Source organism: Anomaloglossus baeobatrachus, chromosome 7 (genome assembly GCF_048569485.1).
Source record: "Anomaloglossus baeobatrachus isolate aAnoBae1 chromosome 7, aAnoBae1.hap1, whole genome shotgun sequence".
Taxonomy (NCBI): Eukaryota; Metazoa; Chordata; class Amphibia; order Anura; family Aromobatidae; genus Anomaloglossus; species Anomaloglossus baeobatrachus.
The window spans coordinates 37828494-37852081 of record NC_134359.1 but is presented as its reverse complement, the minus strand read 5'-3'; the positions used below and the strand labels follow the sequence as shown (position 1 = coordinate 37852081).

General features: G+C 42.2%; 1 protein-coding gene across 5 annotated transcripts in view; it reads right to left on the bottom strand.

The window, feature by feature from the left end:
* Positions 1–23588, bottom strand: part of GALNT13 (polypeptide N-acetylgalactosaminyltransferase 13) — a 455667-nt gene that overhangs the window by 104642 nt on the left and 327437 nt on the right. For all 5 annotated transcript variants that reach the window (XM_075317226.1, XM_075317227.1, XM_075317230.1 and 2 more), the window contains exon 10: positions 14613–14747. In XM_075317226.1, the coding sequence (XP_075173341.1) occupies positions 14613–14747 (135 nt within the window). The remainder of the gene's footprint in view (positions 1–14612; positions 14748–23588) is intronic.

Sequence of the window (23588 nt, the reverse complement as noted above, 5' to 3'; positions counted from 1 at the left end):
GCCAAAAACTAGTCCTGCTCTTTTCCATAACTACATAGCTTTGAAAATAAATCCCGGACCGTTTGGCCTCTTACTCACTATCAGACCCTAGCGCTAAACGCTACATCCATACCAGTCATTACCATAGCTCCCACAAGCTGGCAATGTCCGGCTTTCTCAGGATTGATGAACCCCTCACACCTAATTTCAAGGGAATCTGTCAGTATTTTTTTGCTATGTAATCTGAGGACAGCATGAGCAAGGGAATAAAACACTGAATTCAGGGATGTGTCTCTTATCAAGCTGTGTGCTGTTGTTACTTACAGTGAAGGTTTTATCACTAGGTGATTATCACTGCCTGGACTAAAGTTGTCTAGCAACGCCTCTTCCTGTGATAAGCAGCTCACTGTCAATAGACAATGTACATATAGTGTGGGTGGAGTCAGCTGAAATGTGGATGAGGTCAGCTGTTGTGTGGGTGGGGTTAGCTATCTGAGCTCTGCTGCATGCTACATCTACGAACTCTGATTGTGTCACAACTGCCTCACCCAGGAAACTAAGTAATATATTGCTGGAATCTGTGTCTCTGTCCCTACGTTATGCTTCACACAGATGAGCGAGCAAAAACCTTTTGACAGATTCCCTTTAAGGAGCTCTCTCAACTGGATTCAAATGAGTCCCCTTAGTCAGCTGAAGAGAGAATCATTTGGAAGGAGGGAAATCCTGCTCTTCTCTCTGTTCTTCAGCAACCAGCCTTACTTCCTCCCTTCTCTCCTCCTTTCTCTCCTTTCTTCCCTCCTTTCTTCCCTCCTTCCTTCCCTCCTTCCTTCCCTCCTTCCTTCCTTCCCTACTTCTCTCCTTTCTTCCCTGCTTCCTTCCCTCCTTCCTTCCATTCTTCCTTCCTTCCCTCCCTCCTTCCTTCCTTCCCTCCCTCCTTCCTTCCCTTCCTAATTCCTTCCTTCCCTCCCTCCTTCTTTCCTGCCTTCCCCCCTTCCTTCCTTCCCTCCCTCCTTCCTTCCTTCCTTCTTCCCTCCCTCCCTCCTTCCTTCCTTCCTTCCTTCCTTCCTTTCTTCCCTCCCTCCTTCCTTCCTTTCTTCCCTCCTTCCTTCCTTCCTTCTTCCCTCCCTCCCTCCTTCCTTCCTTCCTTTCTTCCCTCCCTCCTTCCTTCCTGCCTTCCCCCCTTCCTTCCTTCCCTCCCTCCCTCCCTCCTTCCTTCCTTCCTTTCTTCTCTCCCTCCCTCCTTCCTACCTTCCTTCCTTCCTTCCTTTCTTCCCTCCTTCCTTCCTTCTTCCCTCCCTCCCTCCTTCCTTCCTTCCTTTCTTCCCTCCCTCCTTCCTTCCTTCCTTCCTTCCTTTCTTCCCTCCTTTCTTCCTTCCTTCTTCCCTCCCTCCTTCCTTCCTTCCTTTCTTCCCTCCCTCCTTCCTTCCCTCCCTCCCTCCTTCCTTCCTTCCTTTCTTCCCTCCCTCCTTCCTTCCTTTCTTCCCTCCTTCCTTCCTTCCTTAACAAAATGTCATCACAGTGTCCACTCAGGCGATCACAGAACATAAGAAAGAAAAAAGGCAAAATAGAGAGTGTGGAGGGTGCGGTAAAAAAGGGGTAGGGGTGGTAGAAAGAGAAGATGACCTAACAAGTTATGGTGTTGAAACACTTTCTTAAAAGGAATCTGTTGCCAGGTTTTTGCCACCTAATCTGAGAGTTGCATAATGTAGGGGCAGAGACCCTGATTCTAGCAATGTGTCATTTACTAGGCTGCTTAGTATAGTTTTGATAAAATCACTGTTTTATCAGCAGAAGTAGACGCAGTAAACCTACTGCCATATAGTTCTCCATATTCCTGAGCTCTGTATAACTCTGCCCCCACCACTAATTGAGAGTAGTAGAGAATGGGTTTCACAGCCGCGCCAAAAGACTACTGGATTCTTCTCAGATTAATGTTTCTTTTATTTCATAACAGGTCAAGTCTACGCTTTTCAGGAGAACACAGCTCCCTTCCTCAGGACAAACCAGCAAAGAATCATCAAATCTCAATTTGATGATTCTTTGCTGGTTTGTCCTGAGGAAGGGAGCTGCGTTCTCCTGAAACGCGTAGACTTGACCTGTTATGAAATAAAAGAAACATTAATCTGAGAAGAATCCAGTAGTCTTTTGGCGCGGCTGTGAAACCCATTCTCTACTACTCTGTTATCTGCCTCATGGGGAACGCTGCCGGGACTTGGTGTTACATGCTGCTATAGGTGTTGTGACTGTCACAACCCGAATTGGTGAGTAGGATTATTCTTTGCTTCACCCTATATATATTGGGGTAAGACCCTATTGCGCTTTCTTTTTCCACAGTTTTTACCCACCACTAATTGGCAGTCTTCTGTGTACACTGTACATGGGTGAGAAAGCTGCCAATCAGTAATGTGAGCAGGGATATACAAAGCTCAGCATTCAGAGAACTGCTAGATCTGTAGTAGATAGAACTGTGATTTGTCAAAATTATAGCAAGCAGCTCTGTAAGTGACACATCGCTGGAATCAAGGGCTCTGCCCATACATTGTGCTGCTTTCAGATTACATAGCAAAAACTTGTTGGCAAATTCCCTTTAACTCTCATGTCCCAAAAAGATCTTTATTTACTAACATGTGAGCGATGTTTCTACTTTAGACAGACAGAAAGACAGATAGATAGACGGGAGGATGGATGGATGAACTGGCCTGTACACAGAAAGTGGTTAGGAAATGCCATCTTTCCCTGCACATGTAGACGGATCTGAGCATCATACTTAGGGTGGCTCAGTGGTCAGCACTTCAGTTTTGCAGCGCTGGGTCCTTGGTTCAAAGGACACCATCTGCAAGGAGTTTGTTTGTTCTCCCCATGTTTGTGTGGGTTTCCTCCGGGTTCTCCGGTTTCCTCCCACACTCCAAAGACATACAGTTTGGGACTTTAGATTGTGAGCCCCGATGGGGACAGAGTTCTTGATGTATGTAAAGCGCTGTAGAATATGTTAGCACTATATAAAAAAATATGTATTTTATTTTATATAGTGAACACGGTAAATAAAAAACCCAAAAAACAATTGCAGAATTGCACTTTTTTCACATTTCACCGCATTTGGAATTTTTTCCCCGTTTTCCAGTACGATATGTGGCAGAATGAATGGTGTCATTCAAAAGTACAACTCATCCCGTAAAAAAAAAAAAACAAGCTGTAATATGGCTTTGTGGATGGATGGAAAACTTAAAAAAAAATTGGTTATGGCTCTTGGAAGAAGGAGAAAAAAAAAAAGAAAGTGCAAAAAAAGGAAAATCGCGGAGGGGTTAATGCTCCAAATGGCGGAGGCTGTGGGGTACAGTTTTACCCTTTCAGGTCGTCTTTCCCTAGTTTTCCTCTTACGTACATGAAAAGTCACCTCTGACCCAGTATATATACTATACGCTACTCTTCACTGTGCGCGAAAACAAAAATAGGACGCGCTAACGACAGCCGAATAAAGGACTGCGCGTATTTCCAGCCAAACAAACAGTTGGCGCTCTTGAGAGAACGTCCAATTAGGACGGGTACAGCGATGGCGCCCGGAGATTTTTATTTAGCTCCGTTTATCTCCGGTGGAAATTCTCTCTTTGTGGCGCGGTTGATGAATGGACGTTTCAGATGTCATGTCACTTTTCACATCTCAGCGCGTACTGCTGAGTAAGGATCGTCTGCAACTACATTTACCACTTACATAAAGCCATTTCCTAATGCGTAAAAACTTTCATAATAGCGCCATCTAATGGTCACATTGCGTATAGCACAATGTGAAAGGGGGATAGGCTGCTCGCCCCATCAGTGCCACTGACTGAGCACATAGCTGGGTTATAAAGGTGTCATCTAAGATTTCCATCACAGCAAAAGGTCCAAACATGCTAAAATAACCAGCAATAATGGCGATTGTATACACAGTCATGGTGTTATACTTCTAATAGTCACCGATAGTTATCTAATCATATGTCCTGCATGTGATTTTGTAGTATAGGAAAAAAAAAGAGGTTTATTTTATTTAAAAAATGGGATTTTGAACAATAAATGAAGTAGGGTCACCTCTTGTGCGCCATTTTTATTCATTTTCTTGTTTTGTATACATTACATGTGTATATTTTACATATTAGCCCTGAATATTCTCATTAAATACCCGCACATTGCCTATATAGTAACCCTTTACAATGCAAAAATATACCGCCATAGAATGCATAGAAAATACCGCTATGCTATGCATAAAAATATACTTAGAAAATGCATAGAAAATACTGCCATCCAAAGAGTAAAAATAACGCCATGCAGTACATAAGAAATATCCGCATACAATGCATAAAAATAACCACATCAATTTTATAAAAATATCCTCATACAATGCCTAAATATACTGTTATAGAATGAATATAAAATACCAATACACAATGAATAAAAAATACCCTTGTAAAATGAATAGAAAATACCGCCATTCAAAGCATAAAAATACCGCCATGTAATGCATAAGAAATATCCGCATACAATGCATAAAAATAACCACATCAATTTCATAAAAATATATTCATACAATGCATAAATTTACCGCCATAGAATGCATAGAAAATACTAATATAATATGCATAAAAATATAATTATCAAATGCATAGAAAATACCACCATCCAAAGCATAAAAATGCTGCTATGCAATGCATAAGAAATATCCCTATACAATGCCTAAATATACTGCCATAGAATGCATAGAAAATACCAATATAATATGCCTAAAAATATGCTTATAAAATACATAGATAATACCGCCATCCAAAGCATAAAAATGCCGCCATGCAATACATAAGAAATATCCCCATACAATGCATAAAAATAACCACATCAATTTCATGAAAATATATCCTCATACAATGCATAAATATACCGCCTTAGAATGCATAGAAAATACCAATATAATATGCATAAAAATATACTTATAAAATGCATAGATAATACTGATATCCAAGGCATAAAAATACCACCATACAATGCATAATAATAACTACATCAATGTCATAAAAAATATCCTCATACAACGCCTAAATACGCTGCCATAGAATGCATAGAAAATACCAATATACTATGCATAAAAATATACTAATAAAATGCATATAAAATACTGCCATCCAAAGTATAAAAACACCGCCATCCAAAGCATAAAAATAACTACATCAATTTCATAAAAATATCCATGCATCACAAATAATCCCATACAATGCATAAATATGCCCCCATAGAATATACCACTATACTATGCATAAAAATACCCTTGTAAAATGCATAGAAAATACTGCCATCCAAAGCATAAAAATACCGCTATCCAAAGAATAAAAATATCCTCATATCATGAATAAATACATATACCACCAAAGAATACATATAAAATACTACTCTACTATGCATAAAAATACCCTTGTAAAATGCATACAAAATACTGCCATCCAAAGCATAAAAATACCGCCATCCAAAGCATAAAAATATCCTCATATCATGCATAAATACATATACCACCAAAGAATACATATAAAATACTACTCTACTATGCATAAAAATACCCTTGTAAAATGCATACAAAATACTGCCATCCAAAGCATAAAAATACCGCTACACAGTGCATAAATATAACTACATCAATTTCATAAAAGTATCCATGCAACACAAATAATCCCAGACAATGCATCAATAGCATTCATAAAAAGTACCCCCATACTATGCACAAAAAGTGCCCCTATATAATGCACAGAACATCCCGAAGTACATTAGATTAAAATATACCACCATATGATGCAGAAATAAAATGTCATAAAATGACAACACAAACCAAAATTATCTTTTTTTACGAATTTCAAAATATATATATATAAAAAAATCTATAAGTTTGGAATCTCTGTAATTGTCTCAACCTGAAGAATAATGACACCAGGTCAATTTTATTGCCCAATAAACAAAGTGAAAACACCTAAAAAAAAAAAATAATGTTGGAATTGCAATGTCACCCACCTTGGAATGTTTTTGCATTCTTTAGTACATGACACCGTAAGTTAAAATGTTCGGTGTCATTCAAACCACAAAAAAAACCCACCCCTCATACAGAAACATGAAAAAGTTTTGGTTCCAGGAGGAAGAGGGAGGAAAAAATGAAACCATAGAAACTAAACAAATCAGCTGGTCCAGAAGGAGTTAAAAAGCATGAAAAGTCTGTCCTTGCTGTGTTTTAGCAAATGGGCTATTTGTTACTACTGTGGTCACCCATAGGTTGTGTCTGAGATAAATAGACTGAATGGGGTTTAAGGAGAGGTGTACTTCATACTGAGAGGAGGACTATGGGGGCCATTATACTACGGGGAGCCCTCATACCGAATGTTGGGGCTGTAGGGGGCAGTATATTGTGTGTGAGGGTCCTAATACTATGTGCAGGGCTGTGGGGCCCTCATAGTGAATGTTGGGGCTGTAGGGGGCATTATATTGTTTGTGATGGTTCTTATACTATGTGCAGGACTGTGGGGGCTTTCATACAGCACGCTGGCGATGTAGGGGGCATTATATTGTGTGTGAGGGTCCTCATACTATGTGCAGGGCTGTGGGGGCCCTTATACTGCATGTTGGGACTGTAGGGGGCATTATATTGTGTGGGAGGGTCTTCATAATATGTGTAGGGCTGTGTGGCCTTCATACTGCATGTTGGGGCTGTAGGGGGCATTATATTATGTGTGAGGGTCCTAATACTATGTGCAGAGCTGTGGGGGCATTATATTGTTATATTGTGTGTGAGGGTCCTCATACTATGTTCAGGGCTGTGGGGGCCCTCATACTGAATGTTGGGGCTGTAGGGGGAATTATATTGTGCGTGAGGGTCTTCATACTATGTGCAGGGCTGTGGGGGCCCTCATACTGCATGTTGGGGAGTAGGGGCCATTATATTGTGTGTGAGGGTCATCATACTATGTGCAGGGCTGTGGGGGCATTATATTGTGTGTGAGGGTCCTCATACTATGTTCAGGGCTGTAGGGGCCATTATATTGTGTGTGAGAGTCCTCATATCATGTGCAGGGCTGTGGGGGCATTATATTGTGTGTGAGGGTCCTCATACTATGTTCAGGGCTGTGGGGGCCCTCATACTGAATGTTGGGGCTGTAGGGGGAATTATATTGTGCGTGAGGGTCTTCATACTATGTGCAGGGCTGTAGGGGCCCTCATACTGCATGTTGGGACTGTAGGGGGCATTATATTGTGTGGGAGGGTCTTCATACTATGTGTAGGGCTGTGTGGCCTTCATACTGCATGTTGGGGCTGTAGGGGGCATTATATTATGTGTGAGGGTCCTAATACTATGTGCAGAGCTGTGGGGGCATTATATTGTTATATTGTGTGTGAGGGTCCTCATACTATGTTCAGGGCTGTGGGGGCCCTCATACTGAATGTTGGGGCTGTAGGGGGAATTATATTGTGCGTGAGGGTCTTCATACTATGTGCAGGGCTGTGGGGGCCCTCATACTGCATGTTGGGGAGTAGGGGCCATTATATTGTGTGTGAGGGTCCTCATACTATGTGCAGGGCTGTGGGGGCATTATATTGTGTGTGAGGGTCCTCATACTATGTTCAGGGCTGTAGGGGCCATTATATTGTGTGTGAGAGTCCTCATGTCATGTGCAGGGCTGTGGGGGCATTATATTGTGTGTGAGGGTCCTCATACTATGTGCAGGGCTGTGGGGGGTCCTCATACTATGTGCAGGGCTGTGTGGGCATTATATTGTGTGTGAGGGTCCTCATACTATGTTCAGGGCTGTGGGGGCCCTCATACTGAATGTTGGGGCTGTAGGGGGAATTATATTGTGCGTGAGGGTCTTCATACTATGTGCAGGGCTGTAGGGGCCCTCATACTGCATGTTGGGAAGTAGGGGCCATTATATTGTGTGTGAGGGTCCTCATACTATGTTCAGGGCTGTGGGGGCATTATATTGTGTGTGAGGGTCCTCATACTATGTTCAGGGCTGTAGGGGCCATTATATTGTGTGTGAGGGTCCTCATACTATGTTCAGGGCTGTGGGGGCATTATATTGTGTGTGAGGGTCTTCATACTATGTGCAGGGCTGTAGGGGCCCTCATACTGCATGTTGGGAAGTAGGGGCCATTATATTGTGTGTGAGGGTCCTCATACTATGTTCAGGGCTGTGGGGGCATTATATTGTGTGTGAGGGTCCTCATACTATGTTCAGGGCTGTAGGGGCCATTATATTGTGTGTGAGGGTCCTCATACTATGTTCAGGGCTGTGGGGGCATTATATTGTGTGTGAGGGTCCTCATACTATGTTCAGGGCTGTGGGGGCATTATATTGTGTGTGAGGGTCCTCATACTATGTTCAGGGCTGTGGGGGGTCCTCATACTATGTGCAGGGCTGTAGGGGCCATTATATTGTGTGTGAGAGTCCTCATACTATGTGCAGGGCTGTGGGGGCATTATATTGTGTGTGAGGGTCCTCATACTATGTGCAGGGCTGTGGGGGGGTCCTCATACTATGTGCAGGGCTGTGGGGGCCCTCATACTGCATGTTGGGGCTGTAGGGGGCATATTGTGGGTGAGGGTCCTCATGCTATGCTGTATTATCTATCTGTGTAAGTATTTTTTATGATCGTAGCATAAAGTGTAAATATACAGTGTATAGACTGTAATAAGCTGTTGATTACATCTTGTTGGAGTAGAGTAACATCTTACACGTGCACTAAATCAATATTGATGAGGCTACCTGGTAACGAGCACCCTGCATTTTTAAGTAATAATTGATTTGCCTTTAATGAGTCATCCGGGATTAGGATTGCACTGACTCTTGTTTCTGGTGCTTTCCTCATGGGAGGAAGAAGCAGCAATAAGACACCGCCACCATCCTGCAGAATGCACACAGTGTCTGTATTATTTATTACAGCATCTATTTATCATATGGGGTGTATTATTTATCCCTATATGTGCACTGTGCACCGTGTGTGATACATTTACTTCTGTTCATCAATGTAATGATCGAGGATTAAAACTTTAAAATGTTTAGAATTTCCACTTTGGAGATTAAAGTTTTGTTAAAAGGGTCCCCTATTGATAAGCTGCAGGAAATGAGTGGGGGTCCCAATCGATCCCACTGTTATTATTAATAATATTATTATTATTAATAATGTATTATTATTACTGGAATACCCATTTATTGGGCTTAACATGTAACAATTTGTTCTAATATGAAAAAGACCCGTAAACAGCTAAATGAAAAATTAAATTCTTATCCAGGTTTATGTGGGCTGGAGTTTTTATTTATACACTTTTGGGTATAACTTTTTAATCTTTATATTCATTTTCTTTGAGAAAAAAGTGACGAAAACACAATAATTCTGCTGTTAAAAGGAAACTGTCACCATGAAAATACCGCCTAATCCACAGGTATCCCATTATAGAGCAGAGGGAGCCGAGCCAAATAGTTTTGTAGGAAAAGATTCATTATAACTGTCAGTTCTATCAGTGACTGACAGCTTGATATTTGTATAAGTGTGTAAAGAGAGGTAACTGTCAGTCACTGATAGGACCACCCACTGGACTGTAAATATAGCTGTCAGTCACTGATTGTAAATATAGCTGTCAGTCACTGACTTTTTGTTTAATATTTTTTTTTATATTTTCAATAACATTTTAAGAAAGGTAGGATAATTTATATATATATATATATATATATATATATATATATATATATATATATATATATATATATATATATACACAGTACAGACCAAAAGTTTGGACACACCTTCTCATTCAATGAGTTTTATTTATTTTCATGACTCTGAAAATTGTAGATTCACATTGAAGGCATCAAAACTATGAATTAACACATGTGGAATGAAATACTTAAAAAAGTGTGAAACTACTGAAAATATGTCTTATATTCTAGGTTCTTTAAAGTAGCCACCTTTTGCTTTGATTACTGCTTTGCACACTCTTGGCATTCTCTTGATGAGCTTCAAGAGGTAGTCACCGGAAATGGTTTTCCAACAGTCTTGAAGGAGTTCCCAGAGATGCTTAGCACTTGTTGGCCCTTTTGCCTTCACTCTGTGGTCCAGCTCACCCCAAACCATCTCGATTGGGTTCAGGTCTGGTGACTGTGGAGGCCAGGTCATCTGGCGTAGCACCCCATCACTCTCCTTCTTAGTCAAATAGCCCTTACACAGCCTGGAGGTGTGTTTAGGGTCATTGTTCTGTTGAAAAATAAATGATGGTCCAACTAAACGCAAACCGGATGGAATAGCACGCCGCTGCAAGATGCTGTGGTAGCCATGCTGGTTCACTATGCCTTCAATTTTGAATAAATCCCCAACATTGTCACCAGCAAAGCCCCCCCACACCATCACACCTCCTCCACCATGCTTCACGGTGGGAACCAGGCATGTAGAGTCCATCCGTTCACCTTTTCTACAAAGACACGGTGGTTGGATTCAAAGATCCCAAATTTGAATTCATCAGACCAAAGCACAGATTTCCCCTGGTCTAATGTCCATTCCTTGTGTTCTTTAGCCCAAACAAGTCTCTTCTGCTTGTTGCCTGTCCTTAGCAGTGGTTTCCTCGCAGCTATTTTACCATGAAGGCCTGCTGCACAAAGTCTCCTCTTAATAGTTGTTCTAGAGATGAGAAGGTGTGTCCAAACTTTTGGTCTGCACTGTATATATATATATATATATATATATATATATATACACACACGCACACACACACACACACATGTTATCTGACAAATGTCAGCAGGATTTTGCTATATAAGCTATGCTGCAAGGGTTGAAATATACAATTCAGAGATGCCTGTCTTATCACAGTCTGATCTGTTGTTTGTTTGCTATGTTAGTTTAAGCAGCAGGACCTGTTATCATTGCTGGACTACAATGTCATGCACACGGCAGTCCGGCACACCTCCTCCGGTGATTGACACTCACTGTCAATGTACAGTTTTTATTGAGAGCCTGGTGTGGCTCCCGGGATCAGCTACATGACTAAAGCTAAAAATTCTGATTTTCTCAGTAATCCAATTTGCCTTCATCATGCTTTGTCAGTTGAAGTGTCTGCTGACAAGTTTCCACTATAAAAAGGTATATATATATATATATATATATATATATATATATATATATATATATAGTTTTTTAATTTATTTTTTTACGGATATAATATCTTTTTTGTGTGTTTTTTTGTGTTTTCTTTTGTTTGTTTTTTTTGATTGCTGGAGGGGGCTGGCTGGCTCATTTCAACAGCTCCAAAGTCTGTGAAAGCTGATGCCTACAGAGGAGGGGATGGCTGAGCCAGACGGCCAACGACTTTATTCACATCATTAGTACAAAGAGTGGAAAAACTAAAGTGGAGTTATCGGGTCATCAGTGGGGTTTTGGTAATAAAAGTATATTAGTAAGTTGAATTAGGGCTGAGTGTCTTTATTCCCCTTACGAGGGGGCTACAGGACCACACAAGATCTCATATGATGGAATGGAAATGTGCACGGAACATCACAGGAGCCGATGAAATAAAATGTAAGGTTTCAATCAACGGGAAGTTGGCAGCCGAAATGAGATCATCCGCGGCTTTCCCTCCGCTCCCTGTCACCAAATCTAAAGATCTGCTTCCATGGGACATCTTTTTAGTCTTCTTAAATGCTATCTAAAATGCCATGAGGGGAAAGTGGCCGACCTTACATTAAGGTCAGCTTTAATCTTTAAAACCATGACAACAGCGAAGAGCAAGATACAATGGAAGACACGGAATCACAGTCCTGGGCTCGGGGATCATGGACGTGCTCGCGACTTTGATTTTACTCTATAATAAGCAGGGTTTATATATGTGTTATTCATTTATAGGTAATAGGGTGAGTATACTATAGAAACCAGGCTATGGTCACACACGTCTGCTCAAAAATACTGTCACGATTCCTCTGTGCGGAGAATCTTGCACTCAGGTGATGCTCTGCTGCATTACAGAGCCGGCAGTGTCATGATTCCTCTGTGCAGAGCATCTTGCACATTAGGAGATGCTCTGCTGTGTTTTCCTGAGCTACTGAGTTGGCAGGTTGATTAACAGCACAGGATTCCATGCAGGTTCTGGGAGGTGCTGATTGCTCAGGTGTTCCATCTTCCTGGTAATTGCTCTGTTTCATTACTGAGCATGCTCTCCCAGAACCTCACCAGTCGTACATTCTGGTTCTGGGAGGTGCTGATTGCTCAGGTGTTCCACCTTCCTGGTAATTGGTCTGTTTCATTACTGAGCATACTCTCCCAAAACCTCGCCAGTCATGCTTCCTGGTTCTGCAGTTGTGCCCTTGGCTTGTGTTTGTGTTATTGTTCTAATCTAAGTTTCTTGACCTCGGACCGTTATCTGACCACGTCTCTGCCCACCCCCTTTTTTTGTTGTTACCTCCTGGCTTTGGACCTTGGACCGCACCCTGATCACGTCTCTGTCTTCTCCCTGAATCTATACGTACTCTCTTAGAATTCTGACCCTCGGCCTGTGACTTGACTGCGCTTCTGTTTACTCCCTGTGTCCTGACGTGTCCTCCTATTACCTGACCCTGGCTTGTCTGACTACTCTTCTGTCTATACTACCTCTAAATAGTGACTAGCATCACAAATACTCTTCAAAAAATGCTCATAAAAAACACCGGGAAAACTCTTTAAGAGGTTGGCCACTATTTTAACATTGATGGCTTACCCTTAGGATAGGTCATCAATGTCTGATCAGCCAGGGTCCAACACCCCCGCACCCTTGCCGATCAGCTGTCATCAGTGGCAGCAGCTGGAAATGCTCAGTTCTGGAGCTGCCCCCTCAACTGACTCCTTTTGATATGATGTGCAGTATCGCGCCACGGCCACTATGAGAAGACGGGGCAGCTCCGGAACTGAGCATTTCCAGCCACCTGCTGTCACCACCAGCACCGAGAACAGCTGGCCAGCGGGGGTGCGGGTGTCGGACTCTGGCTGATCAGGCATTGATGACCTATCCTAAGGAAAAGCCATCAATGTAAAATTAGTGGACAACCCCTTTAAGATTCAATTCCATGGAAAATTTACTTTTCTGTTTATAAGAGGAGTTCTTTGAACCTTTAGTTCCCAAATAGGTTTTGAAAAACCACCTGGTGGAAGAAGAAAATGCAAGTACCGTCACTTTATTTTTTTAAGTAGATCCTGTTGGAATCTATTAAAAACCAGGAACTGTCCAATCAAAAGGCTGCAAAAAAAGTGCTTCAGAGACTAAACTAATATATATATACACAGTATGCCCCTATCTATCCCTCCTACGGTCCCCATCCTGGACATGCCCCCCAGTCATCATCCACACAATACCAGTCCCTATTGTGCAGTTGCTTTGGCAAAACTAATGTGTATTTGGTCCTACCAATAAAGTTTATATGATTTGAGATATATATATATATATATATATATATATATATATATATATATCATCACAGTATAGTAAGTGGTGACCAAAGCTCTCCGCAGGTAGATAGTGTTTTCCGAGATGACGAATTGTTTTTAAGTCCTATACGTTAAAGTAATCATATAGAATTTAAATGACTCCTATAAGTTGTAGTAACTGAAAGCAGGGATAATTCCCTACAGGGGTTTTCCTCCAAGAAAAATCATTTTAATCAATAGATCTCAGGATAGTAATAATTTCCACAATTGACTGTGTTAAAGAAAATTGTTCCTGTGCTGAGATAATCTTATATATGTGTCCCTGATGTGTACTGTGTAATGGCTGTGTCTGACGGTACAGGGAGATGGTCTGATCATACCCCATTTCCTGGGCAGGGGAGGGCACAACAGGGAGTATACAAATAGCACAGCACAGAATCATAGATGATTCTTTTTGTGAGGTAAAACATTTCTCTGCCTGTTTTAGCAAAAGAGTATAAAGATATTCCAGCATGGGATCACAGATAATTCTTTCTGTGAGGTAAAACATTTCCCTGTCTATTTTTTAAAAAAATGTTTTACCTCAAAGAAAGAATAATTTGTGATCCCATGCTGCAATATCTTTATACTCTTTTGCATCCTCCCCGACCCATGAGCTGTGGTATAATTAGACCATGTCCCTGTACGGTCAGACACGGCCATTACACAGTACACAGCAGGGACACATATATAAGTTTATCTCAGCACAGAAACATTATTTTAAAACACATCCAATTGTGGAAATTATTATTATTCCAACATCTATTGATTAAAATCAACTTTGTTCTTGTGAAACCTCTTTAGAGGTTATGTGTAGACAATATCTTTTTTTCTGGAGCAGAGCTTTCCTGGGTGAAGCCTCTTCTATCTGTACTTTCCACTATAGTAGTGAGCAGTTTCCTATCGGAAGTCACTCGAAGAGTGAACATTCTGCGTCTTTTAGCCGCTTCACGGTTTCCACCCCCTGAGTAGGTTACAAGAAGTAGTAAAAGAGAGAACAAGTGCGCAGCAATCTCCATTTGACACCATGTTTATTTTTTCAGTGGTTTGGTGCCACCTTTTCAGGCGGAACCCATCTGAAAAAAACGTTGCGTGCACACAACTTAAAGCCATTGTACAAGTATCACATTCGTGACCGGTTACAGACCTACCTCCGCGTCATACTCCCAGAGCTGGTTACCTCTCATGTGATGGCATTTCAGCATAATGACCGGGCCATTGAGTCGAGACACGTCCAGGCATAAATCATCTGTACGGATTTCTTTATCGGCCGTGTAAGAAAAGACCTGAAGAAGAGGATTATATAGAAAGGATTAAATGTTTGTCGTTCGAAGGCCATTGTAGAGAACTACTTTCCTTTTATATCCCATCGAAATACAAGTATTCATCTATTTCCACCCCTAAAATCACAAAGTTGCTGCACACATGGGTTAACGTTAGCAGAATTAAACAGAGTCTAAAGGGCGCTTTACACGCTGTGACATCTCTAGCGATCGCACCCGCCCCCCGTAGTTTTTGCGTCATGGGCAAATCGCTGCCCGTGGTCAACAATATCGGAGGTACGCGTCACACATACTTACCTTCCTAGCAACGTCGCTGTGGCTGGCGAAGAACCTCTTTTTTAAGGGGGCGGTTCGAGCGGCGTCAATCAGCGGGCCACCAATAGAAGCGGAGGGGCGGAGAGCAACCGCATTATTGACACGCCCACCTCGCTGCTGGAGGACGCAGGTAAGCTGTTGTTCGTAGTTCCCGGGGTGTCACACGTAGCGATGTGTGCTGCCTCAGGAACGACGAACAACCTGCATCCAGCATGAGCAACGACATTTTGAAAATGAACGACGTGTCAACGATCAGCGATTTGGTATTTCTAAACGCTAGCGGTCGCTCGTAAGTGTCACATGCAACGACATCGCTAACGAGGCCGGATGTGCGTCACGAATTCTGTGATCCAAGCGATACCTCATTAGCGATATCGTTGCTTGTAAAGCAGCCTTAATAGTCAAGTCCTCCAGCTACACTGCCATCTACAGGTATAAACAAGTAAGGCACCATACCGCTACAATACAATTTGTATAAAGAAAAAACAAAAAGCCAGCACCAAATGTGCACTTCAGCACTAAACATTCCAAACTGTACTTATTATAAAAATTTTGAGATTTTTGGCAAAAAATTGCAATTTCTTGAGCTGCCCCGCCACGTCACGGCAAATCTCATTTGAGCCAGTCCTACACTAATAATACTAATACAATTTGTATAGTAGCTATTCTTGCCATCCAAGCTCCCATTCCATTCTGTTATATGGTATTTTCTTTAGTAGGCGGGATATAAAACAAATACTGTGTTTCCCCAAAAATACTATTTTTTGCCAAGAAAAATGCATTAGGGCTTATTTTTGAGGTAGGGTGAAACACAGGATAAGTTTATCCCCCAAAAAAGGTAGACCCTCCCCCAGGAGAATCATACTTATCAGACCCGAACACCTGCATTGCTTCTAGGTCCACAGCGGGCACTCCCTATAGGTCCTTGTGTTCTCCACAGCGGTCCTCCCCTGCTTCCAGCCAGCCGACTCTCACACACACAAACACACATACACATCCGGTGATACCGCACTGCTTACGGCAGACAGGTGGACCTGTGATGTGAAAACCCGTGGTGAAACGTATCGAGGACCTGAGGGAGAACAGGCACACACACTTACACATCCCGTGATATTGCACTGCTTCCAGTGCTTCCTCCCCCTTCCTCTGTCCTTCCTTCTGTTGTCTCTGTTATTACAGGGGGAAGAAGGATAGGGGGAGGAAGGACAGGCAGGCAAACAGGGGTGTGAATAACTAGCAAAACCTGACCCACCTATTAGATATTCTGTAGCTGCTATCAATCAAATTACAGTAGATTTCACAAACTTTACTTGCCTGTATTTCAGAAAGTCTACATCCGATCTCACAACTAAAGGTATGTATAGAATCAGCATTATAGCGCCAGTATAGCACTGGCTTTAGTTTATATATGAAAATCCTGGTGGTTGGTCCTCTTTAACAGGCTGAGGTTCACAACACCCACGACTGTTACAGGCAGATGATGGCTAAACAGCACAGCCATCATCTGCCGGGAGAGATGCTGGCTCAGCTTGTGAGGCCGCATCAAAGTCATAAACCTAGCAAATTATATAACTGTATGTCATGTGTCAGAAACAACAGTAAAAAAAATGATAATTTTGGTATTGAATTATCATGCTGACCTGAAGCTTCCAGGTAATATTTAATACACAGCGAATGCCTTAAAAATAAAACCTTCCAAAATTCATTTTTTTTTCACCATTTCAATGCACATTAAAGTTTTATCCCATTTTTCAAGTCATTATATTGTAAAGTGAATGTTGCCATTTAAAACTAGAAATTGTTTCACAAAAACAGCTAAGGAGACGGAAAAATAAAAAAGTTATGGCTCTTGGAAAAAGAGAAAACCAAAGCAAAAAGAGTGGATGTGCCTGTGCAGGTCCTATCCCAGGGAGACCAAAATTATTTATCGTGTGGGCGCATCACTACCGAAAAACCCCTTTAATTGATGTGTGAAAATGTAATAAATCAATAAAACGTATGATTGTCATGGAAACACCATCCGCTAAAATAGTAATAGCATAGAAATGTATTTCTAGAGCGCAAAACAGCAGAAATGTGTTAAAAATAACTGTGCATTCTCCACGGCGTTAATCATTTACTATACATTACTATTTTTCAATACTTAAAATAAAAGCTGTAAATTATAAATAAACCACGATATAAGTATTCACAAACGCGGTAATGAATAATAAGGTGGGAGGCAAGCCGAGTTATTAATTGTGCGCAGAATAAAATATTGCTGACTATTGGGCGCGATTCATCATTGTCTTAGAACCCTCGATACTCCAGAAAAAACGAGTAATTAGTGACTTTTTATTTTTGCTACTTATTCATTATTAATTTTGTGATTTTTTTATATTTACTTTTTTTTAGGCATTATGGGCACCATTTATATACCTAATATACCTAGCCTGATAACACCAGCCTCCAACTGTCTGCTTTACTTTGGCTGGCTATAAATAAAAAGAGGACGGAGCCCACGCCATTTTTTTAAATTATTTATATAAGTAGTTTTTTTTAACAAATGGTGTGTGCTCCCCTCTATTTTCGATAACCAGCCAAGGTAAAGCTTTGTGCCTTTTTAGAACAAAAAGTCGCATGATCCTATGAAATGTCTTCAGCTGCCAAGAATAAAACGATGCAGATTTTGTATGTCACAAAAATTTTGCTTAATTGTGCTCCAGTACCCTAGTGACATACAAAATCTGCATCGTTTTATTCTTGGCAGCTGAAGACATTTTATAGGATTATGCGACTTTTTGTTCTAAAAAAGCCACAAAGCTTTACCTTGGCTGGTTATCGAAAATAGAGGGGAGCCCACACCATTTGTTAAAAAATTACTTATATAAATAATTTAAAAAAAATGGTGTGGGCTCCGTCCTCCTTCTTTTTTTTTTTTTTTTTTTTATAGCTAGACAAAGTAAAGCAGACAGCTGGAGGCTGGTGTTATCAGGCTAGGAAGGTCCATGGTTATTTGTCCCTTCCCAGCCTAAAAATTGCAGCCCACAGCCAACCCAGGAGTAGCGAATCCATTAGATGCACCAGTTCTGGCATTTTACCCGGTTCTTCCCTTTTGCCCTGGTGCGGTGAAAAATTCCTAAAAAGACAAGAAAAAGAAAACGGCATCCTTTATTTTTTTATATAAATTCATAAACCCACGCTTGCGAGTTTGAAAAACTTGGTGCAAAATACAAGAGATACAAAAGGAATAAAAAAAGATAAGACACTTGAAAAAAAATAACACAAATGAGGAATCAGGGACAAAGTTTTTCACTTTGTTCATCAAATTCTTCAAAATGGTGTAGAGTGTACATGAATTTTGCACAATCTTAAAATGTTCTTCATTTTTATCTTTTACTGTTGGTTATAAATGACTTAGGGACAACATGTAGAATTAGTGGAGGAAGGTTGCACTAGATGGACTTAGGTCTTTTTTCAACCTATGTAACTATGTAACTTCATTGCGCCTTTTCGAAGAAAAAGTTGCATGTTTTATCAAAATGTTGCAAAATTTGGGCATATATTTCTGGCTTACATAAGTCTAAAGGCCGCTTTACACGCTGCGACATCGCTCAAGCAATCTCGTTTGGGTCCCGGATTTTGTGACGCACATCCGGTCGCTGTAGCGATGCCGTTGCGTGTGACACCTATGAGCGATTTTGCATCGTCGCAAAAACGTGCAAAATCGCTCATCGGTAACATGGGGGTCCATTCTCGAATATCGTTGCTGCTGCAGTAACCATGTAGTTCCTCGTTCCGGCGGCAGCACACATCGCTACGTGTGACACCGCAGGAACGAGGAACTTCTCCTTACCTGCTTCCCGCCCGCAATGCGGAAGGAAGGAGGTGGGCGGGATGTTTGTCCGACTCATCTCCGCCCCTCCGCTTCTATTGGATGGCGGTTCAGTGATGCTGCTGTGACGTCGCTGTGACGCTGAACGAACCGCCCCCTTAGAAAGGAGACGGATCGCCTGTCACAGCGACGTCGCAGGGCAGGTAAGTAGTGTGACGGGTATGGGCGATGTTGTGCGCCACGGGCAGCGATTTGCCCATGTTGCACAACCGATGGAGGCGGGTACCCACGCTAGCGATATCGGTCACAATATCGCAGCGTGTAAAGCGGCCTTAAGGCTATGTTCACACAGGGTGTTTTTGGTGGACAATTATAAATACTGAGTTTCCACATTGCTTTCACACTATTTCATTGTCTGCTCATTAAATCTCATGAATATTCACTGCTTTCCTGACCCAACCTCTGCGACAGCTTCTGTGATTGGATGCAGTTAAGGTGCCAATGTCTGTGATTGGTTGACCTCACACTAGCTGTCTGGGTCCCCAAAGCAAAGTGTAACAGTAAAAATAAATGAATAATTGGAAAAAATGGTGTGGGGTCCCCCGTTTTTTGATACCCAGCACAGATAAAGCATACAGCTGGAGTCAGAAAGAAGATTTAGATTCTAATATGGAAATCTGTAATTTACTGTCCTTTGCACATTTTATATCTGATTTTCCCAACCTTGTATGGTGCATTACCTAATAACATTTTGGGGTATATGTCCAGTATGTTTTTATAAATATGAAGGGTATTTATTTATTTTAAATATTTATTTATATGCACATTATTAGTTGGAACTATTCTTCTTTGTGCTGATTCCATCACACAGTTACTATTATCTTTTCTGATAATAAAAATAAATGGGAGCTATTGGAAGCCTACAGCTACTTAGCTGCAACCCCGCACTCAGCAGAATGAGATTTATGGAGTCTATTACGGACTATTCGTGCTCGATGTATATTAGATCATCTGCTTATCACAAATGACTAGGAATCGATACACAAATCATGCCGGGTCAAGGAGCAGATAACCAGAGAGGCTTATTATCCACTCCATCCACTTAGAGAGGCAGCACTGAGACATCCACTCATAAGCTTAGAAAGTGTGTGTAGTATTCCCGGAGAAAATCTAATATTTAAAGCTGAATGTGTGTATGTGTGTGTGTGTGTGTGTGTGTGTGTATATGTGTGTGTGTGTGTGTGTGTGTATGTGTGTGTGTGTGTGTGTGTGTGTGTATATGTGTGTGTGTGTGTGTATGTGTGTGTGTGTGTGTGTGTGTGTGTGTGTGTGTGTATATGTGTGTGTGTGTGTGTCTGTGTATGTGTGTGTGTGTTCGGGATTGGCATCTGCACCGTCGCAGCTACAGCCACAAAATTTTTGAGGGGAAATTTTAACCCCACGCTTTACAGTTATTCACCAAAAAACCTGCCTCCATTAAAGCGAATGGAGCTGGGAGCCAGAGAACAGCCAGAACTTCAGAAGAATGCGCAGCCACGCCCTTAAATAAAATGTTGGCGTGTCACAATGCAGCCAGGGAAAGAGACAGACACAGACAGGGAAAGAGACAGACACAAAGAGACAGACACAGACAAAGAGACAGACTGACACGGAAAGAGACAGACAGGGAAAGAGAGGGAAAGAGAGAGACAGGTTAAGAGACAGACACAGACAGGTAAAGAGACAGACACAGACAAAGAGACAGAGACAGACACAGGGAAACAGACACACAGGGAAAGAGAGGCAAAGAGACAGACAGGGTAAGAGACAGACAAAGACAGGTAAAGAGACAGACAAAGAGACAGACAGGAAAAGAGACAGAGAGAAAGAGACAGACAGGGAAAGAGAAGGAAAGAGACAGACAGGGAAAGAGAGGGAAAGAGACAGACAGGGAAAGAGACAAGGAAAGTGACAGATAGATAGACAGACAGGGAAAGAGATAGATAGACAGACAGGGAAAGAGATTGAGACACACGGAGAAAGAGACAGACAGTCAGAGACAGACAGGGAAAGAGACAGACAGACAAAGAGATAGAGACAGAGAGATATATACAGAGGGGGAGACAGACATTATAATTACATTTCTATCTATTTGTTTTGTGGTTTTTGTGTGTAGAATACATTTTTGTTAATACATTCTATTTTGTTAACAGCAGTTATTAATCCGGGCGAAGCCGGGTAGTACAGCTAGTAGGTTATAAATATCAAATGTGATCAGAGACCAGGACTAGAGAGGGGCAGACTCGTGGAAGTTTGGGTTCGCTGGGTTAGGACTTTAGTTAAAAGTTTGGTTCGGAACCCAGACTTTACCTAAACTTGACCTCGGACACTGAATCCCATATAAGTCAATGGAAACCCAAACGTCTGTCCTGTTAAATGGCTGTAAAATGTATACACAAATGTGTATAGGAAATAAATAAAACAAAAATGATGTGGGCTCCTGCCTATTTTTGATAATAGTTGCAGGTAAAACAGACAGCTGGGGGCTGCAGCCATCAGCTGTCAGCTTTACCTTGGCTGAATTATCAAAACTACAAAGGATCCCACATTGTTAAAAAAATGATTTAAGTAAATAGTTTTAAAAAATGGCATGGGCTCACCCCTATTTTTTTATAACAGAAAGACAGCAGCATCGGCAATAGGTGAGTAAAAAGTTCCTGATCTCCGTGTGCTATCATGTGTGCCCAAATCACGGCACACGGAGGGCCGTATACACCTTCAATACGTCCGTGAAAAACATGTGTGTTTTCCATGGACATGCGAAAGAGGCCTAACATGGTGAGAACCCATGAGTTTTTTGACCCCATTGCACATTGTGCTTCCAAGAGTCCTTTCTAGATTTACCTTTTTTTAGTTATTCACATATCAGTGACAGCGCATTCAGACGTCAGTTTTTCTCATACAAGTGTTTTTTTACGGATAGACTCCATTATAGCCTATGGGGCCGTTCACATATCTTTGTATCTTTGCAGTTCGAGTAATCTGTACAAAAATCTTCGAAACAGGTCCAATTAGGATGTGAGTCTCAGATCAAACTTGCAACCGTAAAGGCTCATGTAGATGTCAATGATTTTTCTCTAATGCAAAGAAGTGGTTAGCGTTTCATCAGTGTCTGTGATCAGAGTATCATCACAGTTTGGTTAGTCTCAGTGTTTTCCATCAGTGTGTGCTCAGAGGTTTCAATAGTTTTTCTTGTATGGAAAAAATGATGATGGGGTTTTTCCAGGTTTTCATATAAGCATTCCATAAAAAATGATGGATGTCATCAAAGCGATGTCTGTTTTTTTCACGGACCCATAGACTTGCATGGCGAGTTTGATCCGATACTGTGATCAATATTGACCAAGTCTCCGTGCTTTTGTATGAACCACTTGAACCAATGAAAAAATTGGACATGTGAACTTCCCCACGGACTATCATGGGTACAAGTGTTATCCATGAAAATCTGAAATCTGATTGAGCTCTAAGTCTAAGGCGGGCTTTGCACACTACGACATTGCAGGTGCGATGTCGGTGGGATTAAATTGAAAATGACGTACTTCTGGCATCGCATGCAACATTGAAATGTGTAAAGGTTCGATGATACGATTAACGAGCGCAAAAGCGTCGTAATCGTATCATCGGTGCAGCGTCGGTGTAATCCATAATTACGCTGACGCGACGGTCCGATGTTGTTCCTCGCTACTGCAGCAGCACACATCGCTGTGTGTGAAGTCGCAGGAGCGAGGAACATCTCCTACCGGCGTCACCGCGGCTTCCGTAGGATATGCGGAAGGAAGGAGGTGGGCGGGATGTTTACATCCCGCTCATCTCCGCCCCTCTGCTCGTATTGGCCGCCTGCCGTGTGACGTCGCTGTGATGCCGCACGACCCGCCCCCTTAATAAGGAGGCGGGTCGCTGGCCAGAGCGGAGGGGCGGAGATGAGCAGGATGAAAACATCCCGCCCACCTCCGTCCTTCCGCATAGCCGCCGGCGGCAGGTAAGGAGATGTTCCTCGCTCCTGCGGCTTCATACACAGCAATGTATGCTGCCGCAGGAACGAGGAACAACATCGTACCTGTCGCGGCACCGGCATTATGGAAATCTCGGTGAATGCAACGATGATACGATAACGACGTTTTTGCGCTTGTTCATCGTATCATCTAGCATTTACACAGTACGATGTCGAAAGTGACGCCGGATGTGCGTCACTTTCGATTTGACCCCACCGACATCGCACGTGCGATGTCGCAACGTGCAAAGCCGCCCTTAGGGGTACTTTGCACACTACGACATCGCAAGCCGATGGTAGCGATGCTGAGCGCGATAGTCCCCGCCCCCGTCGCAACTGCGATATCTTGTGATAGCTGACTTAGCAAAAATTATCGCTACGGCAGCTTCACATGCACTCACCTGTCCTGCGACGTCTCTCTGGCTGGCAAACCGCCTCCTTCCAAAGGGGGCGGGTCGTGCGGCATCACAGCGATGTCACATGGCAGGCGGCCAATTGAAGCGGAGGGGAGGAGATGAGTGGGATGTAAACATCCCGCCCACCTCCTTCCTCATTGCAGCCGGGACGCAGGTAAGGAGATGTTCCTCGCTCCTGCGGCTTCACACACAGCGATGTGTGCTGCCGCAGGAACGAGGAACAACATCGTAACATCGGTCCTTCCGAAATTATGGAAATGACCAATGCT